This window comes from Chelonia mydas, chromosome 2 (assembly GCF_015237465.2).
Source record: "Chelonia mydas isolate rCheMyd1 chromosome 2, rCheMyd1.pri.v2, whole genome shotgun sequence".
Lineage (NCBI taxonomy): Eukaryota > Metazoa > Chordata > Testudines > Cheloniidae > Chelonia > Chelonia mydas.
Window position 1 is genome coordinate 107,088,829 of NC_057850.1, and position 26,756 is coordinate 107,115,584.

Sequence of the window (26,756 nt, forward strand, 5' to 3'; positions counted from 1 at the left end):
CTGCGCTCTGGAGACAAACCCCCAGACACCTGCTCACCACCCCCTAGCGCTGCTGCTCCCACGCAGACGCTCCCTACTCCCCATAGACACACTCCTCCCACGGCCTGCCAGGTAGGAAGACACCAGACTCCCAGATACACACACCCCCCCGGATAAAAATCCCAGAGATTCCCCCCCCCCCCAAAAAATAACCCCCAGGGAGCCCCAAATCCCCGATGCCAAGAGCGCGCCAAAGCTCCCACGCACACAGACCCTCCCCCCGCAAAGGAAAAGATTCCTGAGGGACCCGCCCCCCGCAGAAGAAAGCCCCGTTCAGGGGGCTGCTGGGTCCGCTTTGTGCGGCGCTGTCACCACATCCCCGCCCCAGGCGGCGGCGGCGCCGACAGCAGCAGCAGCAGCCGCGCCGCCTGCCCCAGGGCAAGGAGGCAGGGGCTGCCGCGGCCAAGCGCCCGCCCCGGCGGCGTCCGGCCAGGGGCGCTCACTCACCGCAGGGCGCCGCCGCTCCCACCATCCTCCTCCCGGGGCGGCCGCCGCTCACCTCTCACCCCCCGCCCGCCTGCCTCCCTCGGCTGCCGCTTCCGCTCTGCTCGGCGCGTAGCGTGCGGGGCAGGGGGCGGGGACAGCGGGTTCCTCCCCCCGCGGCCCGGGCGGGCCGGACTCCGCAGCCTGGAGGCTGCTTGGCCGGCTGGGGGCTCCGCGGGCCGCGCCCAGGCCAGGTCAGGACGGGGCGCTCGCTCGGGGCCGGGGCCGGGTCTCTGCTGGGGGGCCGGGGCTTTGGCGTTAGGAGAGGGAAAGACGCTGCAGGGTCCCTGCCCCAAAGGAGCTAGAGGGGGCTGGCTGAGCTCCAGCAGCGCGGGTCGGACTTCCCAGTGTGTGTGTGGGTGCGGGGCGCTGGTGGCATGTCTGGCTCCCCAGCCTGGCCCTGCTGACAGAAAAGATTCTGGAAGGCTCCCTCGGGCGCTCTGCAGCCTCCATCGCCCTGGCACTGGCTGTCCCCTAGGGTGCTCCTGTTGTGCTGTTTAATCGTCAGTATATGGACGCGAGTCACTAAAGCCCTGGTCCTGCAAACGCTTGAGCGCCCGCTTTATTTTAACCCTGGAGAGTAAATTTCCTGTCCTTGCCGTCCATCCTGGCACTGTTCTTACTCTATGTTCCATTCTGTGCATCCGATGAAGTGGGCTGCAGCCTACGAAAGCTTATGCTCTAATAAATTGTTAGCCTCTAGGGTGCCACAAGTCCTCCTTTTCTTTTTGGGCTTTAAGTTAAGCATGAACATGTTTGGAGCATCGGGGACCAGGTGAGGTGTGGAGAAATCGCACTGTTCTAAGGCGTTAAAGCAGGGTGGAGTGATTGCATAATATAGCCTTTTCCTGTAATTGGCCCTGGCACAGAGGAGCCAAATTAACTGATTGTGTAATCTCAGAGTCTCCTAGTGTTGTACAATACACAGTTTCTCAGTCTCTTCTCTTTCTCCCTGTTTTATTTCTGTTTGTTTATTTCCTTGGATTCTCCCACCCCGGAAAAAAGTACATTAATGAAATTGCTAACTGAAATAAAAGTCATTGTGAGATGGTAACTTGCTCACATGTGGTATTTTGGATCACTCTTCAGGCAATTAATTATTTAACTTCTGGTTTATAAGATTGGTACAATCTGGAAATATCATTTGCTGTTCAGTGTTTTTTTTTCCCCAGGAAAAACCAAAACTAATTTTTTTCTTCTCACTAAAAAGTAATTTAAAATGAGATATCATTTTTCTCTGAAACCTTAGGTTATTAATTTCATGACCTTTGTATATTTTAAACTTGCAACATTAATATTGCATTAAATATGATTTTGCATGTTAATTTATTTGGCATATAATGTCAGCAAGCTGTTAAATCTCAGTTTTAGGGAACAGAGCAGGGAAGAAGGGTGTTGTAACTGTGCTTTGGAGAGGAAGGTATCAGTCTAAAAGTATATCCCTCTGTCCCCAATGGGGGAAATGGGTGAATGTCCCCTTTTTAATATTAACCTCCCCCTCCCCATTTAAATAGAGCTGCTTCCTACAGAGCTCGGTCAGCAAACTGAAATTAAGTACAGACTGAGAAACTTCTGGGACCACACCTCGAAAAAGGAGAAAATTTTGAAAAGAGCAGCCCTGCTATAATGTTTTCTATTCTTTATAATGAATTCCCTTATCCTAGTGGTTTCCACATTTCTGAAAGCTGAACCTCCTTTCAGGAAAATGGAAACCATTCTTGCCCCTCTTCAATCCCACCATGTGTTGTGAAAAGTGAATTTAAAAATAAAGTGTGGAAATTTATCTTCAAACATTCTAACCAACCCCAATTAAATCCTTGTATATTTCTTTGGAATCTCATTGCAAGTGTGTTATACTGTGCATGAATGGAACATAAGAGTAATGCATAAAATGGTATGTAAAGATTTGTTTAAGAATATAGAACAAAATTCCTTTAACATCTATCCGTGCAGGAATTCTGGATTGTCCCATAGATGATATTTGCTCAAAATAAAGTGATCTGAGGTGACAGAAGTATTGTCAATATGTTAGGACCCACATTTCAATTCTGTTAATAAATTAAAGGCAAACCTGATATGAATAAAATATTTTCATGATCTTTTAAAATGCCAGATGTTTTTAATAGTGTTTTTATTCAGACAGAATTCCAATTGAAGCTAATAATAGCAATTAATGAAAGTTCTCCCTGATTGCAGGATCAGGACCTTCATACATGGTACAAAATATTGCTTGGGGAATACATATTTTTACCCTCTACACAGACAACATAAGTATATGAGACCATGGACAGTTTTACAGATGTACCAAGAATAAAAGAAAGCTCTGATATTGGGCAACAACAATGCAGAGTGGTGACTGAAGAGGAATGGCTGCAGAAATGGCAAATGAGAAACATTGGATTTCATAAGGAACAAGTACATTGGTATGTAACTCTTTTCTTCTACCTAAGCTGTAATGAATGATAATTGAATAATATGACTTTCATAAGGCCTGTCCCAAAAATGCAGCCTGGGTACAAACATCGAAGTGTTTTGTACTAGCCTTGTTCAGAGCTTCTATAATTTTGGATGTTTAAGTTGCCATCACAAGGATAATGGAGAGATGGAAAGATCACCTTGCTTGTCAAACTTTTACATCTTAAATGAAATCTTTAGGCCACAAAACTTAGATATGGTGTGTGTTTTCTGATGTGAAACACTTCTACAGTATTTATGAATTGTTTTAGACCCCAGTCTTGCAGTATGTAGTGCATATGCACGGCAGTTTACCCACATGCTGCACCTTACAGGATTGGAGCCTTAGAAAACAAAACTAATTATTCTGGTTACATTGCCCAAGCTGAGTTAAATACAAGAAGTAAATAGTGTAGAGTAAATTCAGATGTTTTAGGTTTGTTCAGTTTTAATAATCTAAAGTAGCCCTTTCAGAGGTGGGTAATTCTTTTGCCCGAGTAGTAGGCTGTGCCCATTTATAACGGTAATTGAATTTCCTTTTTTAAATTTAATTAAATGTCTGTTAAAAAGTGGATGTTATATTGTAAATTAATGGAGACAGTTTGAAACACCAAAGTATAGTACACTTGAGGTTGAGTGGAAGCTTTTAGCTGGGCTGTTGCATTATGTCTGGCATAGACTTACCTATAGCTATGGGTCACCTCTCAAGGTGAGGGTTTATACCTATACCTTAATCTCTGAAAGTTCAGCCCCCAAGAATGACTACAGTAAAGAGGTTATCAATAGAAAGAGGACCAACAAGGTGAATAATAGAGACTGCATAGTGCTCTTTCTATAATAATTACTTACACTGCAATCTGTTAAAGGAGAGAGAGAGACCAATACAAAACACATAGTATTTGCATTACTAACACCATGCCTTGTGGAAAAACCTGAAGTGCTAGTCATCCTCACCACCACCAGTGGTCGTCGTCCTGGTTTCTCCCCCTCCACCACCCAGCAGTTAGGCCACAATGCAGCTTTTATAATCAGTTGTGCTGATGCCCACTGGGGTTCATACATATTTATGATGGTTTTAGGAGCCCCTTTTCCTTATTTGACTTTCCATACTTCACTACTTCTGGGGTGATAAACACCCATTTTTTCATGGTTTGTGTGTATAAAAACATCTTCTGTATTTTCCATAGTATGCATCCAATGAAGTGAGCTGTAGCTCACGAAAGCTTATGCTCAAATAAATTGGTTAGTCTCTAAGGTGCCACAAGTACTCCTTTTCTTTTTACTTCTGGGGTGTCACATTTTCCATAGGCTAACTTGTTAGTTCCTCTTATACTCGTTAACATTTACGTCCCCTTATCACCATAGTAACAGAAAGTCTCTAATATTTCACCCAGGCTGCCACTGGTCATCTTGTAGCGTCTACTGAGCTCTCATAGACGTTTTTATCCAAACTCAGCACTTCTTTTCAAAAATCAGTGCATCACAAACATAGACACAAGCTCAGTGAGTTTATTATTAGCTTACTTAGCTCTATTATAAAGATAAGTTAGCATAACTTAGCCTAAAGCCTAATTTGGCTAAACTAAATAATTTACAGCCGAAGGCCTGTAGACCCTATGTTAAATCATTAATTAATACTTATATTTCACCTTTATATCATATAAATACCTGATACCTTTTATTCTTGGCTACACTTGCTTTTCAGCTATGAACATGAAACAATTCCAATATTAAATAGTTATTTATTTTTTTTTTCTTCTGCAGGATTTTAAGGAAGTATCTGGATGTTCTTCTTAATGGCAGGAGTGGACTCAGGATATTTTTTCCACTTTGTGGCAAAGCAGTAGAAATGAAATGGTAAAATACAGCCCTTAGAAGTAGAAATCTTCTAACTTATTTTTCTTGGAAAATGTATTATCCTGTCTGCATCTCTGTAAATTAGTGAATATAATAGTCATTCCTTTATTTTCACCATAAAGTATAGTTCCTTTGCTTTTACATGCTCACTAGATATTTTAAAAGAAGGCAGCATTTAATTCTTCCAGGTTTTCCAGTGATGAGGTAATAGTAACAAACAGTTTGAAAACATTCATGTAGGAAAAAGAACAGTTCAGCTATATAAAAATTTGATGTATACAAAAGCAGCTAGGTTATGAAAGAGTAAGATGTTTAAGATTTTTGGTATGGTAAGTTGATTGAGAGCTAGAAAAATTTGCCAGGCACCTATTATCCAAATAGGGAGAGTAGGCACCAGTGAGCTTCAAGGAAAATGACCTGTTAAGAAGCCCAATACCTTATATCCTGGCTGCTAGGAAGTGGGAGGGTGCTGGGATTCCTACCAGGGTACTCTCCTGGGAGCCTACTTCAAGAGTATGTACTATCTGCTGATTAGTAGATGTTTGTTAAACTTTAAGCTTTTCAATCTCTGGGGACTAGGAGGGAGGAGAATCTCTGTCTTAGCTTCCTTCCATCATGTCCCCCCTGTCTCCACCCCCCCCCCAAAAAAAAAAAAGGTCGAGGTGGGAGTCTCTCTGCTGCTACTCCGTATCAACATAGGCTCTTGGTTAGTACCTTCTCTGTTTTGCCAAACAGCAGCAGTGTGAAAGAAATGTGATTCTGCAGTTAACTGCTAAGAGTTCTGTTGCAGTGAACCTGACCAGTGTGTTGTTAATTTCATTCTGTTGCTGTTTGGCAAAGCCAGGCAGCAGCACAGGTCTTGAGCTGTGTATCTTGAGACACAAGAGAACAGTATAGTAGTAATAATGTGTAAAGTGTAGTAATGCTGAGTCATTCAGGCATGCAGTATAAGATTGCCCTTTATTTAAAAACTCATGTCATGTATTAATATGGATCACAGTTACTAGAGATTTCACTTGGCATGGGTCAGCATCCATCTTCAGTTCAAATTTGGAAAATTTCTTCGTAACCATGAAATGAAAGCCTTAGTGATGGTCTAGCTTCTCACTTGCCAGAGAGAGTTTCTTGCTATTCAACAGCATTTGCGGTTTTTCAAATATTGATGTTGTAATAACATTAACAGGATGTGAAATATCAAGCAAACACTTTATCCACTAGGTGACTGAATCCTTGGTCATCCACCATGGGAGGGAAGTATTATTACTGGTTATTGTAGTGCCCCCATATTTTCCATTAATATAATAAAAATGAATAATCAATTGCATGTAAAGCTTCTCAGGTTCAAACAAAGTGCATTCCTTAGTTCATATCAAGATCTACTCAAATAACCATGCAAAATTGCATTAAAATCAGATACTGTGTTTTTTTTCCAATAAAGTGTGAAAACTCCAAGTTTAAAAATACCTATATAAACCCTATCTCACAAGAGCCTGGATTCTGAAAAAAACTGCTGTAATAAACCACTGTTCTGTAGGAGATACACATGTACCAAAGCCCCATCTTGAGGTAGAGAATGGATCAGTATAAATCAAAATTATGTAATAAGAACAGTGAATCACAAGTAAACATGAAAACTTTTATTGCTGTGCATAGGTTAGCTGACATGGGACACTGTGTAGTTGGTGTGGAACTCAGCGAATGTGCACTGAAGGAATTTTTCACAGAACACAATCTTTCTTATTCTGAAGAACCAGTCCCAGGGATTTCTGGAGCCAAAGTTTTTAAGGTTTGTTTTGTGCTTGCATAGTCAAATCTTTTTGTATACTTAATGATGCAATTCAGGGACAGCTGAGCAGGCCAAACCATTCTTTAGCCATTTAGCACTTCTTTGTCTTGCCTTTCATCTTTCACCTGTTCTAAAGAGGATTCTGAGAAAGAAGCATCAAAGTTGAATTTTGTACTGGGTAATTATCCTCAAGCTGTTATTTAGTTTGGCCCTCATTCATAAGGTATTTAAGTGCCTAACTTTAAACACTTTGAAGTCAATGGGACAACTCACATGCTTAAAATTAGACACTTGCGTAAATGCCCTGATGAATCAGTTGTTTACAGTGGTGTTGTAGCCATGTTGGTCCCAGGAGATTAGAGAGAGAAGGTGGTTGAGGTAATATCTTTTATTGGATCGACTTCTGTTGGTGAGAAAGACAAGCTTTCAAGCCACTCTGAGCTCTTCTTCAGGTCTGGAAAAAGGTACTCCCAGTGTCACAACTAAATGCAGGGTCAAACAGATATTTAGCATAAGTAGTTAACACATTGTCTAAGGGACCAGTCAAGGTGAAGTGGCCTGTTAACACTCCTGTCCTGGTAGGACAAAAAGGGGGGTTAGTGATTGTTGTAACAAGGCGTAAATCTAGTGTCTTAAGTAAAAGATATTACCTCATCCACTTCTCTCTCTCTCTCTCTCTCTCTCAACCTTTAAGCCCATGCCACATGACAGTGGTGAAGCAGCAGTCACAGGGCTTTGAGATACATCAATAAGGAAAAACTGAAAGAACATTCCTCCTAATTCCTCCCCCACTTAGGTTTTTTATTTTAAAAAATATATATATATTAAAATATGTAGTTCAGTAAAAGATGTTTCCCTGCTTTTCATTGCAGAGTACCTCTGGGAACATTTCTCTGTATTGCTGCAGTATCTATGATTTGTCCAGGTAGGAATGAACAGCATTTTTTCACCAATCAAATTTTAACAAATATTGTTAGGTTATGTTTTATCTGAATTAGCCAAAAGCATTTGAGCAGTAAGGACCAAATCATAAGAAGCACTGAACATCTGCAACTCTGACAGATGTCTGTCGCAGGGTAACATTTTGGGGTTGCCGCCTAGGGGTGAGAGCAGGCACCTTGTTTACCTCCTGTGTTCTACAGACAGCCACAACCGTGTGGTCTGTTTCTGGGGTACAGAGTACAGCCCTGCAGCTGTGCCTTGTATGAATCTACCCCCTTTCAGGGGCTATAAAGCAGTCCATACAAAAGGAAAATACTTCCCTGACCCCTCCCCCTTCATTGTGCAAGAGAGAAGGAAGTAGTCTCTCAGGCCTTACAGGCATTCTCAGTTCCTTAATGTGAGTAAAGGTTATGGCTTAATCATGATGGAATTGTAATAAAGATAACCAGCCCAGGCCATCTGCTTCTCCAGAGGGCTCGGCAGGCAGCACATAAAAGCCATAGGTCAGTGAGTGCTACAGGACTCCCAGTCTGGGAGCTCTGAACCCTAGCTTTGCTTGCCACCACTACTGCACTGATTTCCACCCTTATAAGGGCCTGCTTCCAGGCATGACACACCTCACAAGTGTGAGGGGTTGAGGCTGATTGCGACCACAGGAGTTCCTTAACTTTGCCTTGTCCATGGGAGTGGGGCATGTATCTGCTCCACCACAATATTGTGTGGGAGATGCAGTTATTCAGCATCTCTCAGAATCGAGCCCTGCCTGCTTGCTACTGACTAGGCTCAGTCCTTCATAATGCTGAATGCTCTCAGTACCCAGAGCAGTCAATGGGCCAGATTTACCAGTCCATTAAGGGGACTTTGCACCTGTTTTCTGGCTCAAAGCTGCTAGATCCAGCCAGTGGAGGCTTTCCTTTGTGCCAGTGAATTATTGGGTGGTACAAAGCCACCTTTGCCGCTCCAGACTCCAGCACAGGGAGGGATACAAAGGAATGTTAAAACCACCTTCCTTGCCTCTGATCACATCCTGAATACAGTTCAGCCAGACCAGAAAATCTGTCCCATAGGGCGTTAAGGGCACTCAGCATCTGCAGGATAGTCCCAGTCTTGCAGTTCTTATTTAGATAAAACTCCCTATAGGGCTGGTGAGTTTTGCCTCAATATCAACCTCAGGAGCAGGCTGTTAATATGAGCAGTATTGCCCCTTAGCTTTACAGTACTATGAGGAAATCAATCATTTATCTTTGTAAATGATAAGAGTATCAGAGCTACTAGAGAGAAGGTATAATTTGTAGATGGGGAGACAGGAATGTGGTGCTGGCTCTAAGATATTTATATTTTGGGTAAAATATCCAAAGTTATTAACATAACAGATGGTCACTAAACCTTTTGCTGACTTAGCTGATTCTCTTTTGTTTGTGTGATTAAGCGGCCTTGCAAGAATGGAAGTTTTAATATAAAAGATATTTCTATATTCTATCCAAAGTGACAAGGTAGAGAAAGATTCAGGCAATGTTTCTGCTTGCACAACAGGCACCTTTAAAACTTTCTAGCTATCATTGGACGCAGAGCCCGGAAATGTTCAAGATTATTGTCAGCAATTTTTTAAAAAGTTAATGATTTTTAAATATAGTTGTAAGTAACATGGCAAAATTTAAAACCTCTATGATACCAATATGGAATGATATTTTTGAAGTAAAACAAAATATGTAACATGTTAGCAATGCTGCCAGTGGGAATCACTAAACCAAATAGTGAGGAGATGTGGTCTTATTTAGAGGACAAAATAAACAGGAGTCGCATGCATGTGTTGTACATTTTCTTCTACGTTCCTGTTTTGTTTTGTTTTTTAATAAGACGCTCTTTTATGCAATGTTCTAAAAGAGAAAGTGTCAACATCTTTCTGTCAATGGAACAATTGGAAGACTCCTTTGAGTATAAAGATGCATCAATACTGTGGCTTCTGTCCACACACAATATGGGTAATACTTGGTTAGTAACTATGGCAGTTAAGCTTACTTCACGCTTGCCTGGGCTGGCCTGTGATCAGTCACTTTTGTTCTAAATTCAGAACATGATTTGGGCAGGGGAACCTAGATGTGTTCATGCCCTGTGTCAGAATGAGACAATTCAGACTTTTTTTTTTGCTAGTTAATGAGTAACAGGAATTATTACTCTTTGAAGGAATGCTGTGTTGTAGCTAAAGCAGTTAAACTAAGCAATCAGTTGTGGCTCATAACAATTCTGAGTGCTAGGCTAAATTTTTTTACAATCTGTGTACTTACTAAACACACCCCTGGGGCCCATTTCTGAGCCCTGATTCAGGCAAATATTGCCTTAAAGCAGTGGGATTTTTGTTTGTGTGTGAACTGCAGGATTGGCCTAACGACAATATTTAAACCAGGGGTGGGCAACTGGTGGCCCAGGAGTCGCATCTGGCCTGCAACATCATTTTATTTGGCCCATCACAACACAGCGTAGGGCAGGAGATCCAGCAGAGACAAGGGCAGGAAGAGGGCAAGGCATCACTGGGGAGGGTTCCGTAACATAACATTGTGGCAAGAACAGTGGGCTGGAGCGAGGAGGTAGGCCCAGCCCTGTGGGACAGGAGCCACCTCTGCCAGGGTGAGTGGAGGGCAGGCTCACTCTCCAATCCACCCTCTCACCCAAAGGGGCAGGACCCTACTCCCCACCCCCCGGCCCCTGTGTCACATGCCTCCAGGGACAGGACCTGACCAGACTCCTGTCCTCATCCCGCTTCCTCCTCCCTGCATCACAGCTCCCAGGGTCGGCGCAGGACACGACACACACACCTGTGTCACATACCCCATCACCCCACAGGGTTTTAGTGGTTTTTATGGCCTTCTACTGCCTTAATGTTGCCCATCCCTGATATAAACTATTGTTTATTTATTATCATTTGTATTACAGTAGCGCCTAGAATTCCCAACTAAGATCAGGGCTCTTACACAGATAGGTGCTGTTCAAACACAGTGGGAAACAGCGCCTGCCCCAAAGAGTTTACTGTGTAATTAGACAGTACAGTTAAGAGGTGGGAGGAAAAACAGAAGCACAAAGAGGTGAGGTGGCTTCCCCAAGGCCATACAGCAAGCCAGTGGCAGAGGTGGAAATGGAACCCAAATCTCATTAATCCAAATCTAGGATCCTGTTCACGAGACTATGCTACCTCCCTACTTAAATTGGCTCTTAAATATCACATCTTGGTTGTGAGATGTTATATTTAAAAGCCAATGGTAAGTGCATGTAGAAGGCAAAGTGGTGGGATCTCCTCTCCTTGCAGACCTTTAAAAGAAAACAAGCTTTTAAAATTAAAAGGAGGACTTGTGACACCTTAGAGACTAACACATTTATTTGAGCATAAGCTTTCATGAGTTTCGTGAGCTTTTAAAATGTTCCATGTCTCATTGCATCAGACAGAACAATACAGGACAGGGTTACAGGTCAGAAGCCAAAAACTTGATGATGACGTTGTGATTAAAACAACAACGGAAGAAAGTGTGATTTATTTATTTATTTATTTAAATGTTAGTGGACTCTGAAATAAAGCCCACTATCAGGTGGAAAGCTGCTGCACAATTTCAGGGTATCACACATTTTTGTTTTAAGGCAAATTTATTTTAAACTCCTCTTTGGAATTATGTCACTTACTCCATTGTTACACAGCACACTAAATCACAGTTTTCATATTTACCAGAAGGAAAACTTACTTAATGTCACCCTCCTAATTCTCACCGGCAACCAGTGAGGACAGTTCTCTTTACCAGTAGACTTTATCAAACTGAATTTGGGCACCAATGCCACATCAGCCAACACAACTAGGAACAAAAATAGTCCTGAACAATTTGTTGGATTAAAGCAAGCAGCAATGAGTTTTAGCTTTTCTCAAGTGAAAAGATACCTCAGAATAAACATCTGAGGTATATGTTTGGGTCTTGAGTCTGAGTTGCACGTGAGCTGAGCTCAGTGCACATTGAGGAGAATGGAGTGAGCTGCTTTGAGTCATCTCTCTCACCCTCTTGGATCTGGAAGTGTCCAAGGATTGTTGCAGTCCTTGGCATAAATTAGTGGTATCCCCAGAGTTTCTATAAATGATGACTGCCTGAAAAAACCGCCTCATAACCAAGAACAGCTGTGCTCAAACTAGAGCTCTTCTTGCCCCTGCACACCCTTGCCAAAGGGCAACAGACTCATTCCACCATTTCTGTGGCACCCAGAGAAGGCGTCTACACAGGAAATGTTCCTTGTTCAAAATGTTTTATAGCATAAAGGGGCCAGACCATAGCAGCATATCAGCCCTCTATGCATATGCACAGCCTATCAGAGATTTTTCACTTCTTTTGCAAAAGTATCTCAGTCAGATTATAAAAAACAAGATCATTTTGAAAAGAACGAGGAGTACTTGTGGCACCTTAGAGACTAACAAATTTATCTGAGCATAAGCTTTTGGGTTTTAGCCCACGACACAGACTAACATGGCTACCACTCTGAAAGATCATTTTAGTTTTTAATATAAAATCTTTTCCCTCTCTCCACCCCCTATTTGTAGCACAATTGCTGGCAGGTTTGATGGGATTTGGGACAGAGGATCTCTAGTAGCCATTAACCCATGTGATAGAGAACGGTAAGTAATGTATTTATTTTGACTGTTTTCTTTCTGATAGGCCGTACCTTTCACAACATATCTTCCTGGCACTGACTAATCAGCCATCCCTCACTTAGCTTAAACCATGAGTAATCCAAGCCAGTCCTTCTTTGCCATCTGTGGCAACTAAAGTCACTGAACACTGTGTTCTGAAACAGAGTTTCCTTCCGGAAATGGTCTTGCCAATGCAAACAATACCATTGGCATAAGGACAGTACAGTAGAACCTCAGAGTTATGATCACCAGAGTTACGAACTGATCAGTCAACCACACACCTCATTTGGAACAGAGGAATGCAATCAGGCAGCAGCAGAGACAAAAAAAAAAAAAAAAGCAAATACAGTACAGTACTGTGTTAAACGTAAACTACTAAAAAAAGGGAAGGTTTAAAAACATTTTTTATAAGATAAGGAAACTGTTTCTGTGCTCGTTTAATTTAAATTAAGATTATTAAAAGCAGCATATTTCTTCTGCACAGTAAAGTTTCAAAGCAGCATTAAGTCTATGTTCAGATGTAAACTTTTGAAAGAACATCTATAACGTTTTGTTCAGAATTATGAACACTTCAGATTTATGAACAACCACCATTCCCGAGGCGTTCGTTCGTAACTCTGAGGTTCTACTGTATGTTGCTGCTTATGTTCTATACCTAAAGCTGCTGTTCCCATCTAGTGGTAGATTTGCACAGTGCAGGATGCAGATCTGAATTTTACCATTACTTTTTGCTTTCCATGTTTGTTTTTGGTCTCTACCATTTTCACCTTTTTCTGCCTCACTCCATCCTCTTTATTCTCCTTTTTTCTCCTTTCCCCTCTCCAATCTTACCCATGACCCTCTCTCTTCACTTTACCCCTATTACTGGACATTACGTTAAGTTGAATACATGGCCCTTACTTTGTAAAATAAATAAATAAATAAATAAAAATGCTGTGAATTAACAAAATCAATACTGTATAGGCCCCTCTACAGTAACTATAGATTATTGAAGACTTAAATACTAGGTCAGCTTTACATTTTCATGTTTTTGTTAGTTTATATGAAAAATGGTGTGCGTGTGTGCATGCACGCATGTGTATAAGGTAGAATTTTATTAATTTTATTTAGGATTTCATATGTTGCATGTTTACTGCATGGAATTTTACATTAGAAGTACCTCAGTTAAATTAGTTTATGTGCATTTCAAGGGTGCATTTGAACTGTTCTGCATAGGAATACATTACGTATCTTTTTTGCTGAACATTTTGAGTACTCTATGTACCATATACTTACAAAATAATTACGACTGCAAATATTTTTTTCTTTTTAGCTATGCCAATTTGATGTTGTCTCTAATGGAGGGAAGCTGTTGTTATCTCTTGGTTAGCGTTTTATATGATCCAAATAAACATAAAGGTAAGAACTTTGAATCATTTTGTTTAGAAGTTAAGTAAAATCACTTTTTACCTTTACACTAATTAATTTATATATATATATAAAAAAATAATTTTGCCTCAGTTGGTGTCAAGAGGCTTGGTGCTCAGATTTAATACGTTTTTCTATTTAACTATATTTTGGCATTCACAGTAGCAAAAGTTTGTGATTTTTTTGGGGGGCGGTGAAGGGAGAGGGGTTTGTTTGTATGTAAATTTCTTTATAACCCTGTTTCCACTTGCTTCTCAGTTTTGGAAAAAAATTCCTACAAGGCAGAAACTTCTCGTGCTTGGTCTCAATTGGAAGGTTGTTTTTTTTGGGGTGGGGGGGAGGTGAATTGTGAAACAAAATGCAAAATAACGTTGCCTTCGCTGTTTTTTGTATAATGTATAGAGAGTGTCCTGTTTATCCCCTTCTGCTATGTCCACCTTCTTGGCACCCTTCCCTTACCCTAGCATTGCTCCCTTACTTGCACCCTCATTATCTGAAAATCATATTATATTTCTGATGGATACTAACTCAGGATTTTCAGTACCTCATGACCTAAAATCAGGAATTATTGCCCAATTTACTGTAGCGTGGCTACCTCACAGGTGTTATAATTCATTAATAAATGTTTGTAAAATGCTTTGAAGATGAAAAGCTCTATGTAAGCGTTAAGTATCATACATCAGTCTGATTGATTAATTTTTATTAAACCCAGAAGCTCCTTAAGTTTTCTTTGATAATTATTAACTTAATACAAATAAGTGTTCCACTGCTTTTTGAACTACTCTAAGTAATTGTTATTAAAAGAGAGTCTTATAATTAATAACCTGTAATAATTCTTTTTTAATATTTTAACATTTCTCCTTGTATTTTGTCAGTGTTTGCTTCATTGTAATATTAGACAGGTCATCGTGACTTTTGCTGATTCAGCTTTCCCTTTTTTGTTTTCCAGGTCCACCATTTTATGTTCCTGATTCTGAAATTAAAAGTTTATTTGGTAAGTTATCTCCACTGCAGTTATGAGTTTTCTCAAAACGTGTGACAGACAAATGTGTTCATATTGTAGTGTTTTGACTCGTCCTGAGGCAAATGTTTGCTTCTTGTACAAAATCTGGAGAGACATAGTTTGAAAATAAATATCCTTTTCACTCCAGGGTTATTGATATCAGGGGAAAACATCACTTCCCTAAAAGGTATACAGACTCATTGTTTAAATACACATTGTAAAGGAAATTTGAACCTGTGCTACCAGTAAGACATAAACAGTCCCTTTTTGGCCCAAGGTTGGTTACTTTCCATGCTGAGTCTCCAATAATCCAAACTAGATCCCAATGTTCATTCTTATTCCCACAGCTTCTCACTCTTGGTCCTATAGTCACTTTCTCATGTCCTTTCTGTTCCAACATCTTGGTTTCTTGCCCCGCCCTTCCCCCCCCCCTTCCTCCAAGCCCCATTATCTGCTCATTTTACCCAGATTTAACACAGAAACCTTCCCCACCACCTATGTGCTTTCTGCTATAATTTTGAAACCAAAGTTAACTTGCAGGAAAAAAAGTATGATGATAGGAAAACACCATGTTAAGGGAATTAAAGATCCAACTTAAAGCTACTGAAACAAGAAAATTTAGTTAAGGTTGACATTTCATCCTTGATATGCCTTACATTAAGCTTTGGTTCTACAGATCCTGTGGTTTACACCCTTCTGAAACCTCTGAAGTGTCTAAACACCATGAATTATTCTTAATTAACAGTAGCATACAATTATGAGAGAGGGCTAAATCCTGCTCACTTTATTTATGCTAGTCTACAAATGAGTTAAGTCAGCGAGATTTTTCCTAATAGTGTAAAAATTCATGATTGAAAAAAGCAAAACAAACTATCATCATCCTTCATCTTATCTGTAACTTGCTATTCTTCCTTTTCAGGAAAAGTCTGTGAAATTAAGTGTCTTGAGAAGGTCGATGACTTCTCGGACCAGCACAAAGCCTGGGGACTAGATTATTTTCTGGAGGTAACATATCTGCTTACCTTAAAGTCTGTTCCTTGATGAAACAAGAAACACAAAATTTATTAGCAAGGTGGGAAGAATTATATTGATCTCACTTTGAAATGAGCTGGATATTTGGGAATTCTGAAACACCTCAGTGTATGAAAACTGGATTATGGAACATCTTTGTCTTTTGAAGACTTTATGCTTTCTAAGTCAATTACACTGTACATCTGATTTGACTTACAGTATCTATTTTAAGATGCGTAGCACTTAACCACATTGAAACTCTTTTTATAAACAATCATTTTAACTTTGTTCGTCTCCTGTATTATTTCAAATAATTAAAATTAAAAAGTCTCTCTCTATATAGCTTTCCTTGCTATTGGCAGCTACACGCAGCCAGTCACACAAGTTGTTTTTCTTCAGATATTTCTTAGAAAGGTACTTCAGATATCTCTGGGAAAATGGCACCTCTGAAGTTACAGCAATTTTGCTCTTGCTTCTCTCAATGGTCACCACACCTCCACCCAGATTACCAGCTTTTCCATTCACTTTGATTCGTTCCTGCAAGAACTGCTCAAAGTTGGCTGCGTCCATGATTCCACCTTCGATGGGATGGGTGCAGTCCAGAGTGTGTGTGTGTGTGTATAAAAAGAAATGACCATGACCATTCTCCATAGCTACCAATATTGTCTGTCTGTCTGGAGCTTTGCAGTCCCATCCCAAGTGTTCATAGTTCCAACCCATGTCCTAGGAGCTATACAGTGCTGACAGCTGCAGCTTTTGAAAAGTTTTTTTTTTGTTTTTGTAATTCTGAGCTCCTGCCACTAGTGACTGCTGGATAGAAGAGGCTGCTTGGTGGCTGCTGTCTTTTTTTCCCTACCTCTGTTGCTCTGTGCTGTGCAGAGTAAAGACTGGCTAGCAGAGAGCAAAGCAGAATATTCAGCAGCAGCCATCACTGGATGAGGGGGACACAGTCAACTATAGATCTCCAAGAGGGGTAAGGAAAGTGAATCAATTGAGAGGAGAGCAGAAGACACCGGGAGTAGATGCCCCCTGAAATTTTCTATAACTGTGATATTCTTCCCCCTCAATACAACAATTATGAATCTGGGAGTCCGGCCACAGGAAGAAGTGTTGTATGGGGAATGTGGATTGTGGGCCCTAATGGAGACCCTTCTGCGGTTTGGATAAGCATATGAGCTTTTGGATATTTATCTGAACTCAAACCTTTGAGGGTCTCCCATCGCTAGTTTATAGACACTATTACAACTTTGCAAAAGGGAATTTTAGTTTTGAGTCCCTAATAATAGATTAATTTTTAAAATAACCCAAAATTCACTAGGATGCTGTCACAGTCTAATGTTGGTTCTCAGACCCCTTTCCTTCTCCATCCCGCATTACCGTATGCGGAGAAGAGTCTCTGAAACCAAAGCTGATTTACAGTATTACAACCTGACGTTTAAAGGGTGCGATCGGTAAGGCCTTCCTCAGGGGTCACACTCTGGCAGCTTCAAAGGCCTTTTCCCCTTTCAAGGGTGTTTTGGGGTTTTGGTAAGTCTTTGGGCCGTGAAGTCTTGTCAGATGTTTTCCTCTCACCTACTCCATAACATGAATCTGAGGCACAGCAGTTTTCCTCCTGGTTGCTGCCCCTTCCTGTTAGCAGCTCTCCTTGTTAAGCTTGCTTCCTCCAGCTGGAGTTGGCTTTGCAGGCATGTTTGTTTGGTAGGGATTAAACCCAGAGGAGCTCATTAGCCTTCTCCTGATTGGGATGGGGGCGTGCCCCTTCACCCAGGGGTTACGAACATTAGAGTTGGAAGTAGAAGCAATGTCTTGTATCAAGTGTGTGTGTCTCTTGCTCATAATTTTTTTTTTTTGGAGGCAGGTATAGTTAAAATAGTTGTTTTAAAATATTGAGATTATCCAGTTTAAAAGATTTAGCTGTGCATTCATATCGCATTGAAGTGTATTTGTATTCACATCCGATCAGTGATCTGCAAACACGGTCTGCAAACATCCACAGATTAGCAGAGCTTTAGAAATATATGTCAATTTTCCTCCATTTCTGTTTGTGGCAAGCTTTTGATGTTCATTGCAAACACTGTATTCAAAGAGCTGCAGACTCAGGTCTGATGCTTTCAGGATATTTGTAGTTGTAGCCAGTAGTGAGTGATCACTTTAATGAAACTTTAAGGTTTTTGTTGTTGTTTTTTAACCGTTGAAGTTGGTGGTGACAGGTTAGAGAGCAAAGTAGGTCCCCTACTGGCTGGCTATATAAATACTGCTCTTCTAGCATCCCAGTCCGTTTCTTTGTTTGCAAGAGAGTCTGTCTTCTCAGAAAGATAAGCCAACTACAGAGGATCAACAATGTGCTTGAAGAAAAATAAATAACAAGGATCAAGAGAAAAGTAACTCTCAAAAAGCAACCTCCAAGCACTGAGGTGAGGCAGGCAAGTGAGTGTCCTCCTGCAGTATATTTTCAGAGAAGAAGTTGAAGGAAGTTCTTTCTCATCTCCAATAATACTATCTCTGTGCGATTCTTACTCCTGGGCCATGAGATGCTCAAGGGATATTTGAAAATGAAAATGAAAGTAAAGCTGAAGTGAGCAGCAGTAATAAGGCTAAGGCCAACAGTGTGAACAGGGAGGTTTTAAAAAATACAAATACAAAAAGGAGCAAGTTACTCCTTAAAAGCCCAGGTTTGGACCTAACATTCAAGTTTTCCAAAAAAAGACATTAATCGGACAAAATCAATGCAAATAATGGCTGTCTGAGCCATGTAAGAGACATCCCTAAATAAAAATCAAGACTTTGTGGGCATGGGGGAAGTTTGATCCCATCTATCTTGGAAACAAGTTCTGGAACATAGTGAGTCTGAAACGGCATTCCCAGGAGGCTGAATCTAAGCAATAATACTTTTGTAAAGGCATCCAGAGTGCATGATGTAGCCATTTCACCTACCTCTGTAATAGAAACGCACCTGAGGCAGGCAGCAGTGGCTGCGTTGCTCCTGACTGAGTGAAGTTTGACTTGGCCTCTAGTTGCAGGTCAGCCAGGTAATAGCAATGAGAAATGCAATCAGACATCCTATTAGACATGGTTCTCTTGGTCATAGCATTGTTCAGTAAAATAGTGTTAAAAGAAACAGGTAGGTAGACTTTCTAATTGCTTTAGTCCACTTCCAGCAGAACCCCAAGGACCCTTTAACTTTCTTTGAGCATGTGGAGAAGGGCCTCCCCGGATGGGCAATGTGGGTGTGGGAGGAATGTTAACAGCAGGAGGTCAGAACAGGAAACCTTTGTGACCTAGTCTAACTTCCCAGCCCATCTCTAGTAGCAGGATAAGAGGTGGAAGAAACCAGTGGTCTGAACCGCCTCTCTAACAGATTAAATTCCTGCTCTTGCCTGGGCTCCTGAAAATGATAAACACAGCCCTGTTCACTCATTGCATCCTGAATAACTACCCCTCAATTGCCCACTACCCCCTTCCTCTTCCTTCCTCCTGCTTTTGTGTGGTTTATTGGACTTTAATCATGTATTGACTCTCGAAAACTGATGTGGACTATGAAACCATTCTTGCTATGCTAAATTACCATGATTTAAATGATATGAGCCTGGATTTATAGTTTACAGTTTAGATATATGTTCATGCTAAATGAAATTAAACAAAATATTTGAGGAAAAAGTGAAGATAACAGTAAGAAAATTTTAAAATATATTTTGGTGAGCCCATTGCATTTTCCCAAGTTTCCTTTAGAGGGCAGGAGACTACAGTAAATGCTTTGAAACGGAACATACCATCAGCATTTATGGAAAGGCCTCTGATGTAACACAGTCCTGTGACTGTCCAATGTGACCAGATGGCAGCGTCACATCGCTAGCACAGTATAATCAACAATCCTCTTAAAGCTGCAACTATGTCTGCCACGGCCCCTGATAGAATGCAGATTATGACCGAACTGGTGAAGGAAACTGAGGTCAGTCTACTTGAATGCAAAGTGTGTTTTGAAAAATATAGCCAGAAGAAGAAACACAGGCCGAGGAACTTGCCCTGTGGACATGTTATGTGCTTGGAGTGTGTATTCTCTCTAGCACACCCAAGGAATTTTAGGTTGGAGTGCCCTTTCTGTCGAAGAGCTTGCAAATCCTCAGAGACAAGTGACTGCTTACCATTGCTGCACCTGATAGAGATCTTAAGCCCTGCAACTAATATTTCTTTAGCTTCAAGAACAACAACTGGGACTGGCAATGAAGCAGCTGTATCAGCACCTCTAGGCTTAACGTTCAACTTTTCTTTCGGAGGCTGGGGGACGCTGATCGATCCGACTGGGATTGCAATGTGTCGAGGGTCTGACTGTGTAGTAGTGGCACACGATGGCAAGAAAAGGATTAAGCTGTTTGGCTTGAGTGGAAGCTGTATACAACAGTTTGGGGAAAGAGGAGATGCAGGAAATGATATTAAATACCCACTTGACGTGACAGTCACATTGGATGGCCACGTGGTTGTCACGGACAGCGGCGATCGCTCTGTGAAAGTGTTTGATTTTAACGGAATAGGCAAGCTAGTTATCAGGGAATCCTTTTGTTTACCATGGGGTTTGGATACCACCCCAGAGAATGACATTATCCTGTCTGATCCAGAGGCAGGTGCTCTTTCTCGCTTGACAGCCAATTTTAAAAAAGGAGAACTAAAGAAGGTTCAGAAGATCCAGTCTCACTTATGCAACCCAAGAGAGGTGGCAGTTTCTCAGACTTCTGGTATTATCGCTGTAATAGAGCACCTGATAGCTAAGGGACCAAACTACAGCAGCACAAGAGTGAAGATATTCAGTGCTGACATGAAACTCATTGGCCAGATGGATAGCTTTGGTCTAAACCTAGTGTTTCCCTCCAAAATATATGCCACTGCTGTGGCCTTCGACAGAGAGGGACACATAATAGTAGCAGATGCCTATAACCAAGTTGTATTGTGCTTAGGAAAACCTGAGGAATTTCCTGTCTTAAGGCCCATAATTACCCAAGGGCTTTCTTATCCTGTGGCATTGACTTACACAGCAAGCAATGCTCTGATTGTCTTAGACAGTGGTGATCATTCAGTTAAAGTATATACTGCTAGCTGAATTGTTTTGGATTACTAATTTTATTGCATTTCAGATTTTAAAAGAAGTCATGATGGTTTTATCAGATGCCTGTGTGGGTTTTTTCTGCCATGATTTTGTGTGAAACGTACCATTTTTATGGACATGCTTTATGGTCTTTGACATTTGCTCATCAATTCTGACTCCTAAGTATGTGTGAGAGACAACATGCGTATTCTAAATAGCACCAGACAAAGAGACCTCAACCAGATGACCTGGCATTTTTTCTAAACCATTATACGATTATTACTTTTTTTTCCCCCTTAAAATGAACAATAGTCTTGTGTTAGATAATGGAAGATCCTAGATCAATTGTGAAACAGAGAATGACTTGCACCTTTTGGTTATCTTGATTGAAGTCTAGCTTACACAATGTTTTTTTGATAAGGTGAGAGAATCTCATGAGAAAGAAGCAGCAATTTTCAGAAATTCTATTAGAAGGGAGACTCTCTAGCTCAGAGGACTAGTAACTGTAAGTGAAATGTTTTACTTTAATCCAATTGAGGTCAGTAGTGACAAAATACTTACCTTGTTCAGTGGCCAGTTTGAAATGAGTTGGGTGGTCAAAGTGTAGTTTCTCCACATTACAAAAACCACCATGAAGACTGCTATTATGAAAGGCCAATGACTGAATGGGCCTAGAGACTGATCCACCATCTCATTCCTAGAGGTAGGCCTATCAGAAGAGTTAAGACATAGTTGTGGTGCAGTGTTTGGAAGCTTGTACTGTCTGGGCCATACACTTTCTTTAGAGAATTATTTTGTGGTAGTCAGGTTTCCATCGTGCACCGCTTCTTCATTAACACTAACTTCACTCTGAAAAATAGAGTTCTAAAATTTGTAACGAAGACACTGTCGTACGGTTTGACCACAGCTATGCATTTTTCTGTGTGCCAGGCTTGTATTTATTCTTTATAGTTTCTTACACTAACCTCATCACTGTAGTTTGAGTGCTTGCATTAAGAGTGCCTAGCTGTGTAATGATAGTGATATAAAAGTCAGCTTCTCCGCATGGATATAGACAGTGATTTGGGTAGTAGCAGTGGTGAGCAGAACTCCAATGGCTCAAAGGTCCAGGCAGTTATCTGGTCAAAAACTTGTTTGCAGCTCTGCAAACTGAATTGGGCATCTTACAGAAACAAACCTTCATGAGATTTCTGGTACTTTCTGGTACTTTCTGCTTCTGGGTGGCCTTTCTAACGAAATATTAGCATTTTGCTTCCAGACCCAACCAGAACTAAGTGTAGATGTGGTGAGAAGGGATGGAGGAGGTGAACCTCATTTTTTCCCCTCAAGCTTCAAAAAAGATTTTGGGTCAGTTCTTATTTTATCCAAGACAATCTGGCTGCGTCTTGTCACTGGTTCTGTTGCTTCACTGGATGGCAAAAGTTGAAGAGATAATGCTATGACTTAAATAGGGATTATAATATTACTTTAGTTGGACTCTTCACTGAATCTATTTGGATTTCTCTGCTGCTAAAAAGAGGCTGTTTGATAGCTTTGAATTATTAAGTAGTTTGACAGTGGCGGCAGTTTTGATATAAGTGTAAATGCTTTGTAAGGTAGGTAGAGGTAGGTTGAAATTATATATACCTCTTATTTTCCTTTATTTTTATTTGGCCTCACAGACTCAATAAGATATGCTGTACTTCCACATGCCCTGAACCAAAGCCCTTTCAAGTCAGAGGGAGTCTTTCCATGAAGTTTAGTGGGCTCTTGATCAGGCTTTTAGAGCATATAATTACTACACAATATTGTACCCCTACCATAATTGACAGATCCTTATTTTAAACAGGACAGGGGCACTTTCAGCACCTCATTTCAAATTCAATGTATCTTTGTACCTATCTTGTATTAAAATGTTTGAAAGTGATAGAATACCGTTAAATAAGCTATTTTCAAAAAGTTTTACTGATTAGTGACATACCAGGACATTAATAATGGTGGGTTTGGAAAGCAACATGAAGTTTCTGCACTTATTTATTATGGGTTTGTTATTTTACTTCAGTATATTCATTTTTCTTTGGTATCACTAGATCTGTTGTAGAGTAACTTTATATATTATATTAGAGATTTTATGGATCTGGATTGTAGATCTTTTCCAACTCCACCCGCCACACACTAAGGCAGTGGTTCCCAAACTGTGGCATGTGCCTCCCTCGGGGGGTGCAGAGGAACGTTCGGTGGGGCATGTTGGGGGGCTCAGGCCAGCCCCACAGTGGGTGGGGATGGAGTACCCCCCAGCCCAGCCCAGCTCTGGCACCAGCCGCAGCTCCACTCCATCCCCAGCCCAGCTCTGCCCTCATTCCTTCTCCGCCCCCCCAGAACAGCTCCACCTTCTGCCAAAGCTCCTCTGCTGAGCCAACAGCGCAGTAATGGGGGGCGCGGACAGATTCCGTTACTGGTAAGGAGGGCCACGACAGTTAAAGTTTGGGCACCACTGCAATAAGGGGTCTGAGGGTGACAAGATTTGGATTCTCTGTAAGACGAATTCTGCTGGCCACAACAGGATTCCTCTGTGGGTCAGGACACTAATGCAGGGAGCACTTTACTTCTCTGAGTAGGAAAAAGAACCTCTTTACCTGCTGCCAGCAAAAGCTTACTATTAACTATGGTGTCTGGGGGGGATACCAAACTGATTTGACAGAGGAGAGAGAGAGAGGGCACAGTCTTCCTCTTCCTTCAGGGAATTGATGTACTTCTAAATGCATAGGGAAGGGTACCTTAGAAGTATGTGAATTAATAAAGTGTTAAAAGTAAAGTTTAGGGCGCTAGACATTCAGGCTGCGATCCATCATCTGGCCTGTCCTTTCAACCAACATAACCCCTTCCCACACCCACCTTCCCCAAACCCCACCCTGTTGTGCACCAGCACAACAGAGAGTAAGAGTTTGTCCTTACTCTTTTTAACTTATGAATGAACAACCTTGGGACCACCTAGAGCCATAAAGGTAACTAGCGAAGAGCTGAAATACTGAACTTAATTTTTAAATAAATTCACGCCATTTAAAAATCCAAGCACAAAACACAAATTATCCTTGTTCTGTATTTCTCTTTTGATAGATAATAGAAATAGCTTGATGTTTGAGTTCACAAACAAACAAACTGCTTTTGTCCTCAGCCTGCAGTAGTAAGAAGATGGTGGCTGGAGCAGAAGGATCTATTCTAGAATGCTGCAGTCTACACTGACTTTTGCTTGTGTCAAATGTGTGTTCTTTCGTTGAATGATGCATTATATTTTGTGTTTGTTATGAATCTCATTGCTTTGCCTTGTAAAACACTGGGCAGAGAAAGCATTTAAATTCTGTCTTCAGTTATTAAGGGTGGGTGCCTAAAATATAGGCACTCAAATAAGTGTCCTGTCCTATGAAAGTGCTGATTACATGAAGCTCCCACTGACCTATGAAACTGCATAAATATGGATTTAGGTGACCAACTTTAGGCACCCACGTTTGGAACTTTTGGCCTGAGTTATTGGGTGGTGGTGCAGCCATATGACTGCAGTACATTTTGCTCCTCCTGTTTGCTCTTTTATTCTTTGTAAATGTGTGCTAAAACTTAAAATCAATAAAACACTATTTTTGGGGGGAGGGAATCCTCTGTGTTGTTGGAATTTTGTTCCATTTGTTAGGAAAAATGCAGGAATAAGCAGAAATTATTTTCAGTAACTAAATATATCCTGAGATTAGGTGTTAGTAATGTAGGTAATAAACTGAAATGCCCTAGATTTTGTTTCTCATGTGTTTTCCTTTTTCTTTATACTTAGAGCAGAACTATCACATGCATATTTTATATATGTCTTCCACTGGTTTAAAAGAAGAGACAGTAACGATGGTTGTTTTACAAAGGCCTGATGATCAAATACTGGTCCCATTGATTGAAGTCAGTTCGAGTTTTAACACAGACTTCAAGAGGATAGACATTTGGCTCTGAGGGAGAGGAATGGCAATGGACAAGAATTCAAATTCAGAGGTCATGGTTCCATCTGGCCTTAAATCTATGAATTATTTATTCTTGGGTACAAAATTCCAGTGGTCCACTTATTACAAAATTGCTTGTTTGATTTATAGATGTGATAGTTCTTTGCAGATGGCCTTCTTTGCATTACACGTTTCAAAAGTAACTTTTACTATAGACATTTCACTCTTCTTCTATTATTACATCTTTATAATTTCTTCAAAATAGATTCTGATAAATATGCAGCGTATAATGTATTGTCTTACTATCATCTGACTACCCTCTGCTTAAAATTCTTTAGTTCTAATTTTCCATAGTTAAAAGGGACAACTATATTTAGGCCCAAAATTTATAAAAGATAAATAAAGGTCTCATGGCTAGAAATATTTTCATTATTTAAAAATGTTTAATGAAAACAGATTTTGTATTTTCACAATACATTACATTGTAGAGGCAAAGCTAAAAAGGTGGTGGGGGGGTTGTTTTTGAATACTTCATTTTTCTTGAAGGATTATTTATATGTAGAGGGTGTGCAGCTCTAGGGTGCTTACTTTGTCCAAAAACTTCAAGTCCTACACATTTATTATTACAAATACTAAGTTGAAATTGATTGATAATTCTCTTATTACTGCCTGGGAAGGGCCATATTCTAGCTGTGAAGTCACACCTGCTCAAAAGTGGGCTGTCCAACTTCCAAAATTCAATACTAATCTAAAGGACAGAGCCCTTATCTTGTCAATTTTCCAAACTGAAATACTTCATGCCTTAAGAATGTTTTCCCTTTAATGGCACTTGGGCTGTGCTTTGAATTGATATTGGCTCCCCTTGTGTTTAAGCAATGAACATCCATTCACTAAATCTTTCACTCCTCTTCACCTTAAATCAGTTCTCCTCTCTTCCACCCCCAAAAAAATTTAAAAAAAGGAATTTGCCCACCAGAAAGTAGTTTCACAGCAGTACATCCCTTTAGAGTGCATTCCAATTTGTTAAGACTGTGCAGACTGGGAGAGTACATTGGCTCCAATTATCTAAAAATGTAACATGTAGAAGGGTATTAATTCACATGATTAAAGCATTTCCACCAGTGAATACCAAAGGAATTAATAATGACAAGATCATTAGTGAAATGTCAAAGCTCCTTAAAAACAGTAAGGCAGTTTCCAGACAAAAAGATAAGTAACCACAAAATCTTCCTCCCTTTTTTAAGACATGAATCATGGAGCTGGGAAATCTGGGTTCTAGTCTCAAAGACTTCCTGTGTAACTTCGGGACAAACTCTGTGCCTGTAATTTGGGGCTCATAATATTTACCTCCCTGCTTATCGCACAGGGATGAAGAATTAATGTATTAATATTTATAAACCTCTGAGATTAAAGCATGGAAAATGGTATAAAGTGCACTGCATCATCCACTTACTTTATACTGCTTACCTTGGATAGCTCTGAAACCATCTATAAAAACTAGGATTGTGTTTTATTGAGAGAGCTCTCTATTGAAACCTATATTTTTATTACCAATGTCACTTAACTCAAAGGTTGGAAATATAATACATTGTTGAAGTAGCTGGTGCCCTATGGTGATGGAAAAATCTAGAATTGATAATTATTCCTTCTAACTTGTATTTTACCAAATTAGTGTGTGATGGGGGGGAGGGGGGAGGGACTACTTTGTTCTTTGAAATACCATATTTCAAGTTTAAAGGTTTGTAATCGTAATTTTGTGTGTGGAATTTTCATACACTGTAGGCTGTGGTGTGGATACAATTGTTAGACTGATTGGGCTCTAGCAGTGAAAACCTGGGCTGAGAGTCCTTGGTTGCAGAAAGTTTGCTCAAAGGGGTACTGAAGAGGGAATAAACATAGACACAGAGGACATGAACCTACATCCTTTTTTGACAAGCATAAACCAAACAAGCTATGTTTTAAGGATGCACCTAAAATTGGCATTTCTGAAACTCCTCCAGCCAAATATTTTACTGCCACATACTGTAAACATACCAGAGTGTGTGTATATCTTCAGCTATAACATGAGATCAGGACTCAAAATAAAA

At 40.6% G+C, this 26,756-nt stretch overlaps 3 protein-coding genes across 7 annotated transcripts in view; 2 read left to right on the forward strand and 1 right to left on the reverse strand.

The window, feature by feature from the left end:
- KDM1B (lysine demethylase 1B) overlaps positions 1–627 on the reverse strand; it is a 38,335-nt gene extending 37,708 nt beyond the window's left edge. Inside the window, exon 1 of one of the 3 annotated variants that reach the window (XM_037893064.2) lies at positions 487–627. The gene's annotated coding sequence lies outside the window, so the exon portion shown is untranslated. The remainder of the gene's footprint in view (positions 1–486) is intronic. The other 2 variants (XM_037893065.2, XM_037893067.2) reach the window with 2 other exon arrangements.
- TPMT (thiopurine S-methyltransferase) lies at positions 584–15,926 on the forward strand. 3 transcript variants are annotated; one of them, XM_037893071.2, is made up of 10 exons: positions 584–716; positions 2,719–2,945; positions 4,741–4,833; positions 6,487–6,619; positions 7,492–7,544; positions 12,129–12,203; positions 13,531–13,616; positions 14,575–14,619; positions 14,777–14,815; positions 15,548–15,926. In XM_037893071.2, exons 2-10 carry the CDS (start codon positions 2,806–2,808, stop codon positions 15,667–15,669), a joined length of 786 nt encoding a protein of 261 aa, XP_037748999.1. In that variant the 5' UTR covers positions 584–716; positions 2,719–2,805; the 3' UTR covers positions 15,670–15,926. The 3 variants fall into 3 exon arrangements, with proteins under 3 accessions (XP_037748999.1, XP_043394736.1, XP_037749000.1); XM_037893072.2 differs by lacking the exon at positions 584–716 and adding an exon at positions 1,090–1,297; XM_043538801.1 differs by lacking the exon at positions 14,777–14,815 and having other exon boundaries at positions 589–716.
- A 1,275-nt stretch (positions 15,927–17,201) lies between these two features.
- Positions 17,202–24,476, forward strand: NHLRC1 (NHL repeat containing E3 ubiquitin protein ligase 1). Its single transcript, XM_007054887.4, has 2 exons — positions 17,202–21,221; positions 23,871–24,476. The coding sequence occupies exon 1, from the start codon at positions 19,529–19,531 to the stop codon at positions 20,729–20,731; it is 1,203 nt and encodes a 400-aa protein (XP_007054949.2). The 5' UTR covers positions 17,202–19,528; the 3' UTR covers positions 20,732–21,221; positions 23,871–24,476.
- Positions 24,477–26,756: the final 2,280 nt, after the last annotated feature.